Source organism: Larimichthys crocea, chromosome X (assembly GCF_000972845.2).
Source record: "Larimichthys crocea isolate SSNF chromosome X, L_crocea_2.0, whole genome shotgun sequence".
NCBI classification, from domain to species: Eukaryota; Metazoa; Chordata; class Actinopteri; family Sciaenidae; genus Larimichthys; species Larimichthys crocea.
In genome coordinates this window covers 18,083,834-18,101,380 of record NC_040020.1, presented here as the reverse complement: position 1 = coordinate 18,101,380, position 17,547 = coordinate 18,083,834, and the positions used below count along the sequence as shown (strand labels likewise).

Genomic DNA, 17,547 nt, shown 5'->3' with positions numbered 1-17,547 from the left:
TTTAAACTAGCTGCCATTTGATGAGTTGAAATGCCTCGTGCAGCTCTCAGTAATAACTTTATTTCTATTTTCAGCTCAGCATAAAGAGCCTGTTGTAGGTTCACAGCTAAGAATTTATTGATCAGAATTTCTGTGACCTCACAGAGATTTTACAATCCAGTATTCAGGTTCTATCCATTTTTGCAACTTTTCCTCCAGGGATATGTAGACAACAAGGTCATTCAAATAATACTGAATCTTTCGAGTCCACACATAATGGACACAGATCTTTCTTCCTGTGCTGCCCTTAGACATATTAATTTTTCTTCCAACAAGTCTATTTTTTATTGTCCCCTGTATAGAATAACTGAGGCCACCATCAATAAGCTCCCAACTAGGAATGTGTGATATGTCATTGTTTACAATATGTCGTCAAAAACATTCCCCACGGTAAGAATATGTCATCCCATGATAAAAACGGTAAATTCCCATTGATGACGTATGTATGTGTGCGACACATTTGCAGCCCAACACGCATGTATTGACAAACACCCATGTATTGACAAACATGGCGGAAGGCATAGCAGATACGCCAGGCAGTGAGGAGCTCTTTCCCCACACTCCGGCCGCCAATCAGACACTGGGTCCAACCTCCATAGCCTAAAATGACTCTGAAGCAGATTCACGGACTAAACTCTGATAATCTACCTGTGTGTGTGTTCTCACTTTGTTTATTTCATGTACCAGCTTCTAAATCTGAGTCTGCCACAAAATATAATGACACGAAGAAGTTTAATTTGATTTGTGTCCGATGATTAGAGAGAGAGAGAGACAGAGAGAGAGAGAGAAAAAAGAGTGCAAGAGAGAGAGACAGACAGACAACAATAACAGAGCGAGCGCAGACCTCGATAAAGTGTCATTAATCAGCGAAATAAAAAGTTATTTCCTGATTGTTTCACAGCGGTTACATTTAGCAGGTATAGACAAATATAGCACAGTTATAGTCAAAAAGATTAGGCTGAATTGGTGTTTATTTATCGTTGTTTTTATCGTTACCGTGATAAATACCAGAAATTATCGGGATACATTTTTTAGTCCATATCGCCAATCCCTACTCCCAACTCAGCCCCAGCCGTCGAGAAGATGAGGAAAAACTTAAAATCTTATCAGTATACCACAGACAATGCTGGGTTGGCTCAGAGAAAGAAAACCTAACTTGTTCTATAGTGTACAAACAAGAACAACAAGAACTATGTTATTATTATTTTCAATCACATCCTGGTCTTAACTCTGCCATTACATTTATTCGGTGAGTTGGAAGCTTTTAGAGGTTCTTCCTGTAAAAAAGTTCTGTTTCACTACTTTCCCATACAAAATCAAATCCAGTTTCCTGTTTACATGACATTTAAGAAATCGGATAACTCAAAAAGTCTTGTGCAACTTGCTGGCATTTTAATGTAATTTTGATGCAACATTTCACATTTTAATGTTAAATAAAATTCATTCTTAACTGCATCTTGCATTCTTTCTCATCTGTGATTTTTCATTTGTCCGTTTTTTACATTTAATCTTCTAATTATTGTGTAAACAAACCATACTCTCTATTTTCAGTTGTGAAACAATAAATGGAGCAGTATATACAAAGTCTCTCTATATAAAAATCTGCATTGATCTCTTCTTTCTTTGTGTGTAGATTCTCATAGGAGAGGCCATTCTGTACTGCTATCTATCCAGGAGGTCAACAGCCACACAGACGGAGGCCAACATCAACGCTGCAGGCTGTAATTTCAACTCCTACATCCGCAGAGCTGTACGCTTCATAGGTGGGAGGACACATGCATTATAGTCATTATGTGCATGTTTTCAGTAACTGAAACAAACAGCTGTAACAGTAACACACTCCAACTGTAAAGGAATGGACTGACTATGAGAATATTTTTTAATAAGAATAAATAAAATAAATAATAAATTATAAATAAATAATATAATATTATTATTAATATTACAGAAGGGCTCATGTTCGACTACTGACTACTAACATGTATTGTTTTTCACAGGAGTCCATATCTTTGGCCTGTGTGTGACGGCGCTGATAACTGACATTCTCCAGCTGTCCACGGGTCAGCACACCCCCTACTGGTTGGATGTGTGTAAGCCCAACTTGACCCACATTAACATGTCCACCTGTGATGAGGCTTTTATTCTGGAGGATATCTGCTCTGGACAAGACAGCGGGCTCATCAACGCTGGGAGGTAGGGTTTTGTTTAAGAAGGAGAGTGTGGGAGTGGGACTAGTAGTGAACTAGTGAGTGTGTCAGAGGATGTGTGTGGGTGTTTGTAAAAAAGTGTGTTTATGGAGTCATTGTTAATTTTTGGAGGATAATAATCGCATTGTAATTTGCAGTCCTAGACTAGTTCTCTGCTGTTGTTATGGTTACAAACCTGCCCTCAGGAGAAGTACTGAGAAAATATGCAGCAAGTAGGACACTGTGCTTCATGTCTGCCAAGGTCATGTGCTAATACATATACTGGTGATGGCTGCTCTACTGTGATGAGATTACAAAACATCTGAATGTCACATTTAGGACATGTTTAACAGCCATGAAGAAGAAATGGACGTAGTCTCTGTGACGTCCCCCACTGAAGAGCTATGTTGAAGCTCAGTGTGGTGGCTCTGGCTGCCGCCATCTTGACAGTCCTGCCTCTGCTGGCTAATCCAAAAATGGGCAAAGAGGTGGAGCGTGGGTGGAGCTGAGATGGGCTGGTTATTAAAACCAGCTCTTTATTCTGTGGTGGGTTGCCGTGGGTGTGTCTGCTGAATGTAACCGCTTAAATAACTTTCTCTCTCTCTCTCCCTCTCTCTCACTTTCTCTCTCCCTCTCTCTCTCTCTCTCTCTCTCTCATCATTGGACACAAATCAAATGAAACTTCTTTGTGTCATTATATTTTGCTGGGTAAGTTGCGAGTCAGACTGAGATTTAGAAGCTGGTACATGAAATAAACAAAGTGAGTTTAGTCCGTGAATCCACTTCGTCGCTAGAAAAATTTTGCATTGCAGGCTGCCGGCGCGGAAACGCACGACCCCACTGAAATGACTTAAAAAACGTCGCTGGCGCACGGTTTGCCTGTCCCTGTCTGAACGCCCACTTATGGAGACTAACCCACTTCTGGAGCCAGCCTCAAGTGACAGTAGATTGAAACCAAATGAATATTTGCCTCAGCCTGGCCTTAAAAGGTGTGTAAGACAAACTACAGTGGCCACAAAACTCATGGAGAATGTGAAAGTGTTTGTTCATTTTGGGCTTCTTTAGAAAAATGGCAGACTCTGTGGAAGAGGAACTGCAGGGCCTGTAGATATAAAAGTCTCTTTCTAAGGTAGCAAGAACACTACCCAGATAGCATGGGAACATTGATTCAATGTTGAAATTCCATGAGAGTTATCATTTTGGTTGTGATAATAATTAGTGATAAAGGCAACATTGATTCAGTGTTGATTCAATGCTGGTCTGCTATCTGGGGATTGGTTTAATTAATGTTATTTCAATGTTGGTTCAATGATAAAACAGTGATTGATTTTAAATTGAACTAACATTGGTTTTATGTTTGTCTTGATCTATTTTTCATCACTGAAATTATTTCAGGGTGCAAACCTGATGAAAAATCAAAGTTATATTAAATGTTGATCAACATTGATTCAATGACAATTTTGTTGATGCATCAACACTGATTCAATGCTGAATCCATATTGGTCTGCTATCTGGGTAATGAAAACATACTTATAATTATCATGACCCATTTCTGCCATATTCTGCCAATAGATCCCGACAGATCTTACACACTGGACCTTTAAAGCACTTACACCCATGGTTACATGAGTGATCATCCAGGCTGTATTCACAAAGCATTCCAATGCTAAATGTAGCTCCTGTCTGGCTGCGTCAGGAGTTTTTGGTCTATTTTTGCACTAAAAGGAGCTCCTGTCTGTGACAAAGTCATCGAGTTGTGCTCGGAGTCAGTCAGCTGCTGCAGGTAATGAGCCCTGTCATGTTGATGCAAACAAAAAAACAATGACAATGATTTTTTCAGTTTGATGGTGTGCAATTAATAACGATCCAATCAGCTCACGAACAAATTGAAATCACTAACACAGCCACAACTCTGCTTCAGTAGTTCACGCGCAGAGAATCACAGTATCAGCATGAGGATGGGGTTGGATGATGCGTACTGTACATTCTGCTTGACTTCTTTAATATTTCCTATTTCATGTATGAAATCATTTCTGCAGCTTTAACAAACAAGCTTTAACAATAACAAAAGAATTTGACGATGTCATAAAGATGTCATGTCATTGTCTTCTTCAGTAACAGAACATACAACAAATGAATGCAATGAATAATGCTGCTCTATCATGAGTTATAGTATATATATATATAATACACAACCATAGAGTAGCTAGCTACCTTCAACTTCCTTCCTCACAAATCATCTGCTGCTTCCTGTTTTTCTGTTGTGAACAGATTTGTTGCACCTGCTTTGTAGCTTTGTACAGTATTGCACTCTAATGATGCTGGAGGTGCATACATACTGTGGTTGGCAGCTGTAGTTCAGATGGTAGAGGAGGTTGTCCATTAATTGGAAAGCAGTGGCTTCGAGCCCTGGTATCTCCTGTCCACATCTTAAATGCCCTTGAGCTAAACAACATTTAACAAATGGCTCATAACAAGCACTTTGGACAAAAACATCAAAAAACAAATGAATGTAAATGGACTGTACTTATATAACACCTTTCTAGCCTTCCAACCACTCAAAGCACTTTTACACTACATTTCTCATTCACACACTGATGGCATCAGCTGCCATGCAATGCCAACTGCTCATCAGTTTGAGGAGCTAACTATTCATATGCATTCACACATGCGCAGCCTTCGGGAGCAATTTGGGGTTCTTGTGGAGGAGCCAGGGATCGAACTGCCCTACCCGCTCTACCTCCTGAGCCACAGCAGTTTGTAATGTGATGCTTTTATATTTTGGACAGGCAGAAATAACTGTAATGAAACGCTGTTGTTCACCTAAATGCAGCACAAAGACGTGTTCTTTGTAATTACGCATTCTGAATTTGATGCCTGCAACAAAACACTGTGAGAGTTGTGGAATGCTCAAAAACATCTGTTTGAAACTTCTACAGGTAAACAGGTTCATTGATAACAAGTGACAGTATCATGATTGGATATAAAAGGGGCTCAGCACTGCATTAAAAACAGACATGACTGTGTGTAAAGGATGTTACTACATGGGCTCAGCAACACTTCAACAAAACTTAAGCAAAACTTAAACATCCACAATTGTAAGTCTGGACATGATCATGCAAAGAGGAAGACAGATATCAACAACAAGTCCACATTTTATTGACACATTTCATTGTTTTCAAAAATCACTGACGTTGTTTCCCCCAGGCTAAATATTTTACACATTGTCACAACTTTATTGAAATCCAGAGTTGTACCTGTGGCAAACTGCTGTCACTCATTCAACAGTCTCTCAAGTACTGAGGCATCTGATGAATTTTTGGAAACACTGTGGTTGGGGGATAACTGTATGTGTCTGTCAGTCACATTGCAAGTTAAAGCTGAAGTCTGCTCTCAATGTGCAGCTCTCATTATACTGTAAATGCCACTTCAGCTCTGGAGACCACAGTTTTTCCTGCCCACTCCATCGTCAGCTACAGTGGCAGCTTGTTTAACCGTGGCTTAGCCACATCCATGAAGCTTGTCTCCTGTGCTTCACTTCAACACAGCTCATTGTTTACTCAGCACAGACCTGCTTCTATCATGTGGCAAAATGTATTAAAACAAAGCTGCATGAGTGATGAAGCTGGACTGCGTGTCCTTGGACTGCAGCAGGAAAACAAATCAGGACATGTCGAGGAAACCCGCACAGAGCTTGTGCTTGTGATCATTCTGCCTTAAGCTTGAGAGCTCAGATGGCACTGTATTTATGACCTTGTAATAAATGGGTTCAGTGGAGTCAGAGGCTGGCTGGATCGCACATAATTGTAAAAATCCATCTAGTATCCTTCTGTGTAGATTTAGTGAGATATGCTGAGGTGTGAAAACATCTTGGGCTCCTCATGGCCTAAAATATGATGTTTTATATCCTAACAAACCAGGAAGTGATGGATACTGCAGCTGCATGACAGTAGTTGAGTACTTGCAACAGAACATTGTGACAGAACGTTAAATGGTTTTTTAAACAAGCTTCACAATCCAGGTTCATTTATGCAAAAATGCAAACCACGTAGGAAGACATGGAGAAACCCCTGCATCCTTTTTTATGCACTTGAGCATGTTGGCTAATTTTGTGGCATCAGATGACCTACTTGTACTAAGAAGGATTGAGTGCTACAGCTGAGCTTGTGCATATAGAGATCAAGTAGCAGAGTACAGTTTTAGTCACCCAGAGTTGCACGTGTTACTACCTATTAAATGATCTCTTATCGCAAAGTGCACAGAGCAGTTAGTGATGGCAGAGGCACAAAATGGCATAAATGTAACATTTTACAAAAATACTGCACAAATGTGCACAATTCAACCTGTGCGGATGCTTCAATTAAACCTTCTGACACCACAGCAGGATTTAGCAAAAATGGCACAGAATGTTCTGTGCTTCTCTCCACGCCAGACTGGTGAGCCGCGTGAGCTTCTTTCTTTCTTAGTTTGTACAGTGAAATTATAGCAGACGTTCTCAAGATACATCTCTTCAAAAAATCTCAGGATATGTTTTTATTAAACATCAGAACACTGTGTCCTCTGCATAACTGAAATATATTTTTCCCTGTCACATAAATATTATTTTTAGAGGGAGCTTTCTTCATGCAAATGTGTAAACAGCTGCAGTTATTGTTGTGGAGAAATTTCTGGAATCAAAGGTCAATGGTGATTTTAGGAAGGAAGAAAGTGTTCAGGAGCCTCTGATGTCTTATGCTGTATTATTTATTGACGCTTGTTCAAGGAGAATTAGAGACACTCTCAAAGTTCATCAGAAGTGCCTGAGTCGGTCTCACATTCTGCCCAACTCATGCTGGTGGATAGACTTTAAACCCAAAGATAACACCACAAATACTATACGCCCAGAATTAGTCAAAGAGAATGTTTTTACCCATGCAGGTGTTATTGTCAGCACATTCTAGTCTGGAGACACAGATGTCTGTTTACGCAGACTGGAACATCAACGGCAAGCTATCTATTATGTCTAGGAATGCAGCAACAGGTCTCTTTGACCCTGGCACCTACTGTTCTCAACCAAAGCCAAACAACTAACACTGCCGAGGACCTCAAGGCCCATAAGTGACCTAAGGATAGAAAATTCCATAACAGTTATTACCTCCATGTTTGCCGTGCCCATTGCAGCAACCTCTGTGTCGATGTGCAAGTGCTAAAAACTGCAGGTCCTCAAGGTCCACTAGAAGCTGGCTGTAGAATAAGTCAGGCTGCATTCAGACAGGAGCGAGCACTCCGGCAAAAAGTTTTTTCCATTCATTTGAGTTCGGCTCTGACGGTCCGAGCCGCAGGGGTGTCAGCAAAAAAACAATCTGGCGTACGGAGAAGAAGTTGAGCCAGATCCAACTTTTGGAAAAAAAGAGCCTGTCACGCTCTGGCTGCTCATCAGGCACTCGGTGTAAACCCTCCACAGTCAGCCTGAAGTAAAACTGAAACTATCTGAACTCTGATAATCTACCTGTGTGTGTGTGCTGTCTCTGTTTATTTCATGTACCAGCTTCTAAATCTGATTCAGACTTGAATTTTACGCTGCAAACAGTGACACGAAGAAGTTTAATTTGATTTGTCATCGAACAATGGTTTAAGAGAGAGAGGGAGAGCTCTGGTCAAGAGACATAGACAGTCGATGACACTGGGCAAGCGCTGGCCTCAATAAAGTCAGTTAATCAGAGAATATAAAAGTTCTTTCTTGATTGTTTTATAGATCTACATCTCAGCTCCCCTCACCCCCCTACCCTGGACGGACTGGGACTAAAAATGGAACTGGACTTTGACTAGGCCTGGCCCAAAGCAATCAGCATGCGAAAACTCAACAACAACGACGCCTGGCATGAGTGTCACAATACTTTAATTGTGGCTCATGATACTATACCATCCAAATTTGAGTGAATGCACTGATGTTGACTAGATGTTGTGTTAAGAGCATAGTATTCTAGTTTAACCTGAATACTCACATAGAAATGAAGGTATCCTCACACTGCAGTCCCTCTAGATGAAAATGTAGCAACCTGAATAACATTTCCTAACATCTGCCCTAGCAAGTAACTCTCTTTCTTCCTCTCTCATGTTCCATATTTACTTGCCCTGTATCTGTCTGTGGAACCAGCTTATCTCTCTGTCCCTCATCATCACAGCGGCTTCACTCTCTAAATGTCGCATTTTTTTTCCCCTCGCCTTCTGTTTTTTACCGGCGTTATCCATATTGTTTCTATGGTCTTCAACGTCTTTGCTGCTGCTACTACTTCTTCTTCTTCTCCTTAATTGGTGGGCACGGGCGGGGCAGCTGGCATCCAACTTAAGGGTGCATTGCTGCCACCTATCGTACTGGAGTGTGAAAGAGTAGATTAGCAGGGGGGAAAAACAGGTGATGACTGCGTGGCGGGTGGTGGGCTGCTGGCCGTTCTAGAGTACCGGCCATCCTGTGATTCTCCAGATCACACAGATGGCCAGTCTGCCCCTGCCCCCTACCACCGCACAACCCTGCTATGTGCACCTGAAACATCCCTGTAGAAACAAAACACCTCGGGACACTTTGAATGCACTTCTAGTTGTAAATGTCATTAGGTATGACTTACGTAATGTGTTTGTAGCCCAACTAAACATACTGTATATCCTTCTATCAACATGTCTAATGCAAGATTCATTCTACCAGAGAGGGTTGCACAATGAAATGCTAGTTGTAGTCCCTTTGTGAGACTATTATGTATGGTGGCGTGCAGAAGATGAGTTGAGTCTTACTGTCTGAGTGTGTCTGTTGCTGAGGTGGGTATCCAAACTCAACATGAATACACCTTCAGAATGTCCGTCCGTCCGTCTTCTTCCGCTTTATCCGTTTTTATCGGGTCGCGGGGGCAGCAGCTTTAGCAGGGAGGCCCAGACTTCCCTCTCCCCAGCCACTTCTGCCAGCTCTCCCAGGGGGACCCCAAGGCGTTCCCAGGCCAGCCGAGAGACATAGTCCCTCCAGCGTGTCCTGGGTCTTCCCCGGGGCCGCCTCCCGGAGGGACGTGCCCGGAACATCTCACCAGGAGGCATCCTCACGAGATGCCCGAGCCACCTCAGCTGGTTCCTCTCGATGCGGAGGAGCAGCGGTTCTACTCTGAGCTCCTCGCGGATGGCCGAGCTTCTCACCCTATCTCTAAGGGAGAGCCCAGCCACCCTGCGAAGGAAGCTCATTTCGGCCGCTTGTATTCGCGATCTCATTCTTTCGGTCACTACCCAAAGCTCGTGACCATAGGTGAGGGTAGGAACGTAGATCGACTGGTAAATCGAGAGCTTCGCCTTTCGGCTCAGCTCCTTCTTCACCACGACGGACCGGTGCAGAGTCCGCATCATTGCAGAAGCCGCACCGATCCGCCGGTCGATCTCCCGTTCCATCCTTCCCTCACTCGTGAACAAGACCCCGAGATACTTGAACTCCTCCACTTGAGGCAGGATCTCATCCCCGACCCGGAGAGTGCACTCCACCCTTTTCCGGCTGAGAACCATGGCCTCGGATTTGGAGGTGCTGATTCTCATCCCAGCCGCTTCACACTCGGCTGCAAACCGCTCCAGAGAGAGCTGGAGGTCACGCTCCGATGAAGCCAACAGGACTAGATCGTCCGCAAAAAGCAGCGACCCAATCCTGAGGCCACCGAATCGCAGCCCCTCAACGCCCTGGCTGCGCCTAGAAATTCTGTCCATAAAGGTTATGAACAGAACCGGTGACAAAGGGCAGCCCTGGCGGAGTCCAACTCTCACAGGAAACAGGTCCGACTTACTGCCGGCAATGCGGACCAAGCTCTGGCACCGAGAGTACAGGGACCGGATAGCCCTTATTAATGGGTCCGGAACCCCATACTCCCGGAGCACCCCCCACAGTATCCCCCGGGGGACACGGTCGAACGCCTTCTCCAGATCCACAAAACACATGTAGACTGGTTGGGCGAACTCCCATGCACCCTCCAGGGCCGCGCTAAGGGTATAGAGCTGGTCCACAGTTCCACGGCCCGGACGAAAACCACACTGCTCCTCCTCGATCCGAGGTTCGACAATCTTGCGGACCCTCCTCTCCAGAACCCCCGAAAAGACCTTCCCGGGGAGGCTGAGGAGTGTGATCCCCCTATAGTTGGAGCACATCCTCCGGTCCCCCTTTTTGAAGAGGGGAACCACCACCCCGGTCTGCCAGTCCAGAGGTACTGCCCCCGATGTCCACGCGATGTTGCAGAGACGTGTCAACCAAGACAGCCCCACAACATCCAGAGCCTTGAGGAACTCCGGGCGGACCTCATCCACCCCCGGGGCCCTGCCACCGCGGAGTTTTTTAACTACCTCAGCGACCTCAGCCCCAGAGATGGGCGAGACCACCGTGGGGTCCCCAGACTCTGCCTCCTCAAAGGAAGACGTGCTGGTGGGATTGAGGAGGTCTTCGAAGTATTCCTTCCATCGACCCAAGACGTCCCTAGTCGTGGTCAACAGCACCCCGTCCCCACTGAACACAGTGTTGACAGTGCACCGCTTCCCCCACCTGAGCCGCCGGATGGTGGTCCAGAACCTCCTCAAAGCCGTTCGAAAGTCGGTCTCCATGGCCTCACCGAACTCCTCCCACGCCCGAGGCCGCATTCCGCTTGGCACGTCGATACCCGTCAGCTGCTTCAGAATGGATATCTGTATTTGGTAAGCTCTGCACCTCAAAGAGAAGGACAGTGTCCTGGTTTGTGGAAACTAGAATTGAGATTTCTCGTCACAACACTTCTTTTTGTTGCGTTAAGGAGAAGCTGAAAAGCTAAATGGAAATGCCATCATTGTACCTACTCTGCAGAAGTGCAAGGGTTCTCGAGGGGGCTCTGTTCATGATGCAAACTTTTTTTTTTTTTGGCTGAGTGGCACATCGCCCTGCTCAACAGTGTGTAGTATTATGCAACAACCTGAGAGCTACATTTGCTTCCATGGTACATGTGTAAGTGTTGATTCTCAACAAAGCAGTGACAGATAGAACTTTTTTTTTAGGGAGAAACACAAGGCAACGATGCATGCTGCTGCTTTAAAAACAACAGGAAGTTACAGTTTTTTTGCTAGTTTGTCTCACTTCTCGACACAGTCAGAAGTTGGAGCTGCAGTAGTGGCTGTGGCCTAGCTGATGGAGGCAATGAAGGTACTTTAAAACTTAGTCCCTGATGACTGCAATTTGCATCACAATGACGTCATTATCCCCCATGTACATCATGAAAACGGCCATAAATCCGCTCAGAAACCACAGGAAAAAAAGATGCTTAAACTAGCCTGAGAATCATCGAGTTTTTAAGTTTTCTTCAGTGTCAAAGAAGTCCAGTGATAGTCTGTACATCCATGGATACATTTTAGACATGAACTGGTAATAGCTATTTCAGCTTACTTTTACTGGAACACTGACACTGTCCTCTATCGGTTCATATACTATACATATTGTACATATTGTACATATTACCATTACTGTACATATTACCAGTCTATACATTTGTAATACTTCAGCTACAAAGTGGAAACACATCAGAGATCCAGAGTTGCTGGCTTTGCTGTGACCTTCATACACTGCATTTATTAAACACCTGCTAGGGCAGAGTTGCCACCAGATACACACACACACACACTTCCATAACACAAACACACACACACACTTCCATAAAACAAACACACACAAACGTCCAAGGTTCTTTGAAAGTCACTTTCTTGTTGTTGATGAATATTCAGCATTGTCCTTTGCTGTCTGGTCATGATAATTTGCTTTTTTTCTTTCTTTATAGGAAGTCTTTCCCCTCCCAGCATGCAACTCTGGCTGCATTTGCCGCTGTCTACATCTCAGTAAGTGGTTAATATACACACCTGTATGTGGGATGAGACTTGTAGCTGAAGATAAAATTTAAAATGACAGAAACTTTATTTACAAATGGTTTAAATGCTTATCTAGGATGACTTTCACAAGTGTGAGATCATTTGTTTTTACATTAATAGATATATAGATAGAGTGATGGACTGAGTGAAATTGTGTGTTTCAGATGTACTTTAACACAGTACTGACAGACTCGGCCAAGCTGCTGAAGCCTCTCCTGGTGTTCTCTTTTGTCATGCTGGCCATCCTGGCCGGGTTAACCAGGATCATCCAGTTCAGAAACCACCCTGTCGATGTCTACTGTGGATGGTTACTGGGAGCTGCCATCGCCGTTTATCTGGTAACACAGTCAGCCAATCACAAGCGATCTGATATTCTCAAATGTTTCTTGTGTAGCTTAAACATTTATTGTAATAATTCTTATGGATAAATGGTCAAAGAGATGGAAGAACCACAATAACAAAACCCCCAAAAAGGGAAAAGTCATTTTATAAATTAACATTGCTTCTCAAAGTTACTTACTAATTACCAATGCCATAATGAATCCATTACATCTATGAAAACTGTAGTCCTGCAGTGTGGTTTCAACATTCTCTGTCATTATTCAAATAACATCTGAAGGTGTCTGTTCATTTCTAAGTTGGTTTATTGTGGAAAGGATAGACATGGACATTTTTTAATAGAAGGAAATTGATTCATGTTTATGGACAACCATCTCAGCTTCCCAGTAGGACGCTGCCAGTAGGACTCCAGAAATGTCGACCCATGTTGTTCAAGCTCATACCAACAGTAACTGGAGATAAGTAGCAGGCTTAAGATTGAGCGATTTCGTCTTTGGAAAGTCTTGAGATCCCGGTGGGTCATGATATTTTGTGGCAAAATGAAATTTAGTCAGAAATGTACAATATAGAACCCAAGCAGATGGGTAAAGGCTAATACACAACAAAGTATGCTGATATAAGAAAATAATGGATGAGATGTGGCCTTTTCCAATGTTGAGGCTGTTATTTTCTATACTGGCACACACTTTATTACTCTGAAAGTTCTACTGGTAGAAACAGGATGTAATATTAATAACTATATTTTAATTTGTGTATGTGTGTGTAATCACTTGAAAATAGGTATCCTTCTGTTTTTGTTACCTTAGAACCGAACCAATAAATCTACAGATCCATCATGTTGAATTGGCAATGTGTCTACAGTCGGACAAACTGGATCTTAATAGGGCCTTTTGTGTTTTTCACCAGTTTTGCAGCCTCTATTGTTTCTTCTCCTTGAATCCTACACACACACACACACACACTGATCTTTTAAATTATCGCCACTTACTAAAACAAGAAATAAAGAAAGGCTGTGCTATGTTTAATTACTAACCATTTGTTGTAGTCAGTTTCATTAGTGATAGCATATGCGATGTACGATGGTATGTGTGTATCAGTGTGTTATTCAGTTTTATGGGCTGAAAGGAGAAATGGATGTTCAACTCTTGTGTAGAGACTGGTGGATATTCGCACTATGTGGTACCTCCCACACACCATCACCCTGCAGCCCACACACACTCGGATAGACATGTCCAGCATATACACAAACAGACATGAGCAGAACTGGAGCAGTTACACTTTTCTGCACACACACCAACCACCAACACAGCCCTCTTCAACTGCCTACACATTTGTTGTTCAGCCTCCTCCTGCAGGAAGAAACGTTGGCGACAGATATGTGAGGCTGTGTTCCAAAACATCAACTCTCCATCAGAAGATCCAGAATCACCAGTTACTCAACACAGATTAAACTAGATACATTTCCCCAACCAAGGCCGCTTATTTTTATGTAAATCCAGAGAACTATGATTAACTTAAGAGAGGATGATTATTCATATTTGTTCTCCAGACAATAACTTTGGTTATTTTAAGGTAAGCATTGTTTGATCTAGAGGAAAAATGAAAAGAAAAGATTGGCAACCTCCGCCTCTTTCTGTGCTGAAGTGCATCACTACTGGTTTAGCAGAAAAGCAACTGATTCCAGTTACATTGTTTTCTAATGGTACCATGTCAGATGCTCTTTGTATATTGCTGATTGTGTCTCTGCTCTGGCTGTGATGAAGTAGGGATGGGGTTGTGTGTGGTGTATGAGAAGAGATATAGAGGAGACAACTGAAAATGCTCCATAACAAAAATATAAAGAATGAAAATTAGTTGTCAGAATCACCCCTTATGTTAGTAACTGTGAAATTAATATAGTAGAATTAAAAATTGAAAATGTGCAGGTTTCTCAAACGTGAAAACTTAAAACACATCCATTTTGCAGCAAGTGACACTCAAAAAATGTTAAAACATCAAAATGTTCAAAAATGGGGCGGCTGTGGCTGTAGAGGAGGAGGTAGAGCAAGTCGTCCACTAATCAGATGATCGGTGGTACAATCCTTGGCGTGTCCTTGGGCTAGATACTGAACCCTAAATTGCTATCAAAGGCATCGACATTAGCATAGATGTATGAATTTAATTCAGTTTTACTTATAGTGCCAAATCATAACAAAGGTTATCTCTTGACACTTTCCATAAAGACCAGGGGCCTCATGTACAAAGCATGCGTATGCACAAAAAAGGGGCGTACGTCCTTTTCCACGCTCACGTTCAAATGTATCAAACGTGAAACAATCGTAGAAATGTGCGTGCCCCACGCCAATTTCATAGCTGTCGTACGCACGTTTCTACAGCTATTGTTCCTTTGGCGACACTTAGAGGTGAAGCTGGGAAACTGTTAATAATGTGAAAACAAGTAGTCATTAGAGTGATGTGCACATCAGAGACACACTTATGAACTATTAACACACGCAGGTGTTTGCAATTATATAAGTGGATATAAAAGCATGCGCAATGTGATTAAGAAAATGATATTGACAAAGACAGCGTTAGCGTTGTTAGAGGACCTTGCAACGGACCGCCGTGAGCGATTTAAGGAACGCAAGGATTTACTTGCAAACCATGATAATTGGCTCATAAGCCGATTTCGGTTACCAAGGCCAGTGTTACTGGAGTTACTGCAGAGCTGCGGCCGGCCCGAGAGCGCAACGGGGGCCGGCGGGCCGGCTGCCTGACTGCGCTGGGGTTCCCGGCAACAGGGGCATTCCAGCGGGAGCTGGCCGATCGGTCAGGAGTGTGCCAGTTAACCCTGAGCCGAGCCATGCCAGCTGTGTGGGACGGAATCATCCGAATGTCTTCCTGGTACATCAGATTCCCGTACAATGCTGTTGAACAGGCCGACATTAAAGCACAGTTTGCAGCGAGAGCCGGTTTCCCTAATGTAATCGGAGCTATTGACTGCACACACATTGCTATAAAAGCGCCATCACAGGATGATTTTTTTTATGTTAGTAGGAAACATTTTCATTCCATCAATGTTCAAATCATATGTGATGCGCGAATGCAGCTAACTAACATCGTGGCAAGGTGGCCTGGTTCAACGCACGACTCATTCATTATGACTAACAGCATTGCTGAGAACAGGCTGGAGACTGGCACGGTGCGCGATGGGTGGCTTCTATTCGTTTAATTGTCCCGTATGTAACGCTGGATTACATACGAAACAATTAAACGAATAAACTCTTTACTTACCCAGAAGCCGTGCCAGTGTGCCAGTGCATATTTGGGCATGTGCGCATTCAAATATCATGTTTTTGGTTTTCTTTATTTTCTGCTGGTGAAATTAGAGCTGCAGAGCTTTCTAACAAGCCCCTGATTGTCTCCCTGTGTTCAGTATTCTTGTCAGTAAAAGCGGGCGTAAAATGTCAGCCGCAGCGCCACACCTGTCCACACCTGTGTGTGCGCTGCTCGCATCCCACGGCATTTCCAGCCTCACACACACGCTCCCACTCACGTCTTTTTTTTTGGTCATATTTATCCCTGTTGACAGGGAACCAAACAGAATCTCCACTTCATTCACTAGAATCTTTAGCTTAGACTCTGTGAAATTCATTTTCTTTCCTTTGTTCATCGCGTTATCTGATCGGACAAAGAGGTGAATCTCAGGTCCAGGGCCTATTTAAATAGATTTGCATATGTAAATGGGGGCGTGGACAGGGAGGAGTTGCACGTGCGCTCAATTCCACGTTGATTGGCATGTACAAAAGAAACGTGCTTGGATCCATGCGAACGCACACTTTGATACATCTGAATATTTTTGTGCGTACAACAGTTTTCGGGTTCTGGCGTACGCCAAGTTTTAGTAGGTAATCCACGCAAGTATTTGTACATGAGGCCCCAGGTCTGGACCGTACTCTTTATATGAATGTATATATATGACTATATAGAAATGCATATGAATGGTTAGCTCCTAAAAACTGATCAGCAGTTGGCACCTAATGACTTGAAATGAATATGTGAATGTGTGTGGATGGGTGAACGAGATATGTAGTGTAAAAGTGCTTTGAGCGGTCGCAAGACTAAACAAGTACAGTCCATTTACCATTTACTGTTCAATATCGATTACATTGTGTTATCTAACATTGAATGTGTAATGTTAGCTAACATTATCTAGCAATACAATTTAAGGATAATATTGTATACATTTGCTATTTTAATGAGAAAAGTAATTAATTGAGTAAGGCTGTGTTTTATCACGTATTGATTTAGATTTTCATTTGAAAATGAAAGAATGTGTTCTTTCTTTTTTCAGATGTTTCTGTGCATGGTCTCACTTAAAGTATAATACTCGATAATAAGAAAGTTGTTGTTCAGTTTACATTCAAATAATAAAAACTTACTGTGTCACGTCTAGTGTTATTAAGTCTATTGTCACTGAGGCTGTTACGCTCCAACACAGGTAAGTACTAACATACAAGTCCTATTGTCTGCATTAAGTCATTCACTGTGCAGCGTTTATTGTGCAGGTCATTTTATGAAGGCAGTAACTGTAAGTATGTTGTCATTAGTCCAAACAAAAGCATACACCAATTGAATGAGGCATTTTGCAAGATGGATGCTGGCTTTTAGCTAATGACCTTCACTTGTTCACTGGTTTTTGTTGTTTATGTAATTGCATCCCACCATCAGCAAAACTAGTGAAGTCAGTTTTAAAGAGTCGGGACACAAGTTCCCTGTTGTTCATTTAATTCTTGTTACATGACAATATCTATAATATAAATGATATGATATTAGCTTCTAGGTAGCTAGCATAGCAATATCAAACAAGGAGGTTTGTGTGCGGATTTCAGCCTGTAAAACACCAAAATATTTTTGAGGACTCGTTACACCCTGTAAAACTGAAAACAAATAATGTGGCTGTGGGCCCGTTTCTAGGGGATTTGACTAAAATCCCTCTAGTAAAGGTTTTAGTAAAGGACTGAGGAGACATGGCTGTTTCCTGCAAAATGGATATGCCAGACTCTTTTTATGCTTCTGTTTTTGCTGCATGAGTCTTTGAGTTTCACTGTGTGTGTGTGTGTGTGTG

The 17,547-nt window shown here is 42.7% G+C and overlaps 1 protein-coding gene across 1 annotated transcript in view; it reads left to right on the top strand.

Annotated features, from left to right (window-relative positions):
- Positions 1-17,547, top strand: part of LOC104933488 (phospholipid phosphatase-related protein type 4) — a 39,180-nt gene that overhangs the window by 11,977 nt on the left and 9,656 nt on the right. The window contains exons 3-6 of the mRNA XM_019266778.2: positions 1,673-1,802; positions 2,037-2,232; positions 12,014-12,071; positions 12,266-12,439. Coding sequence (XP_019122323.1) covers positions 1,673-1,802; positions 2,037-2,232; positions 12,014-12,071; positions 12,266-12,439 — 558 coding nt within the window. The remainder of the gene's footprint in view (positions 1-1,672; positions 1,803-2,036; positions 2,233-12,013; positions 12,072-12,265; positions 12,440-17,547) is intronic.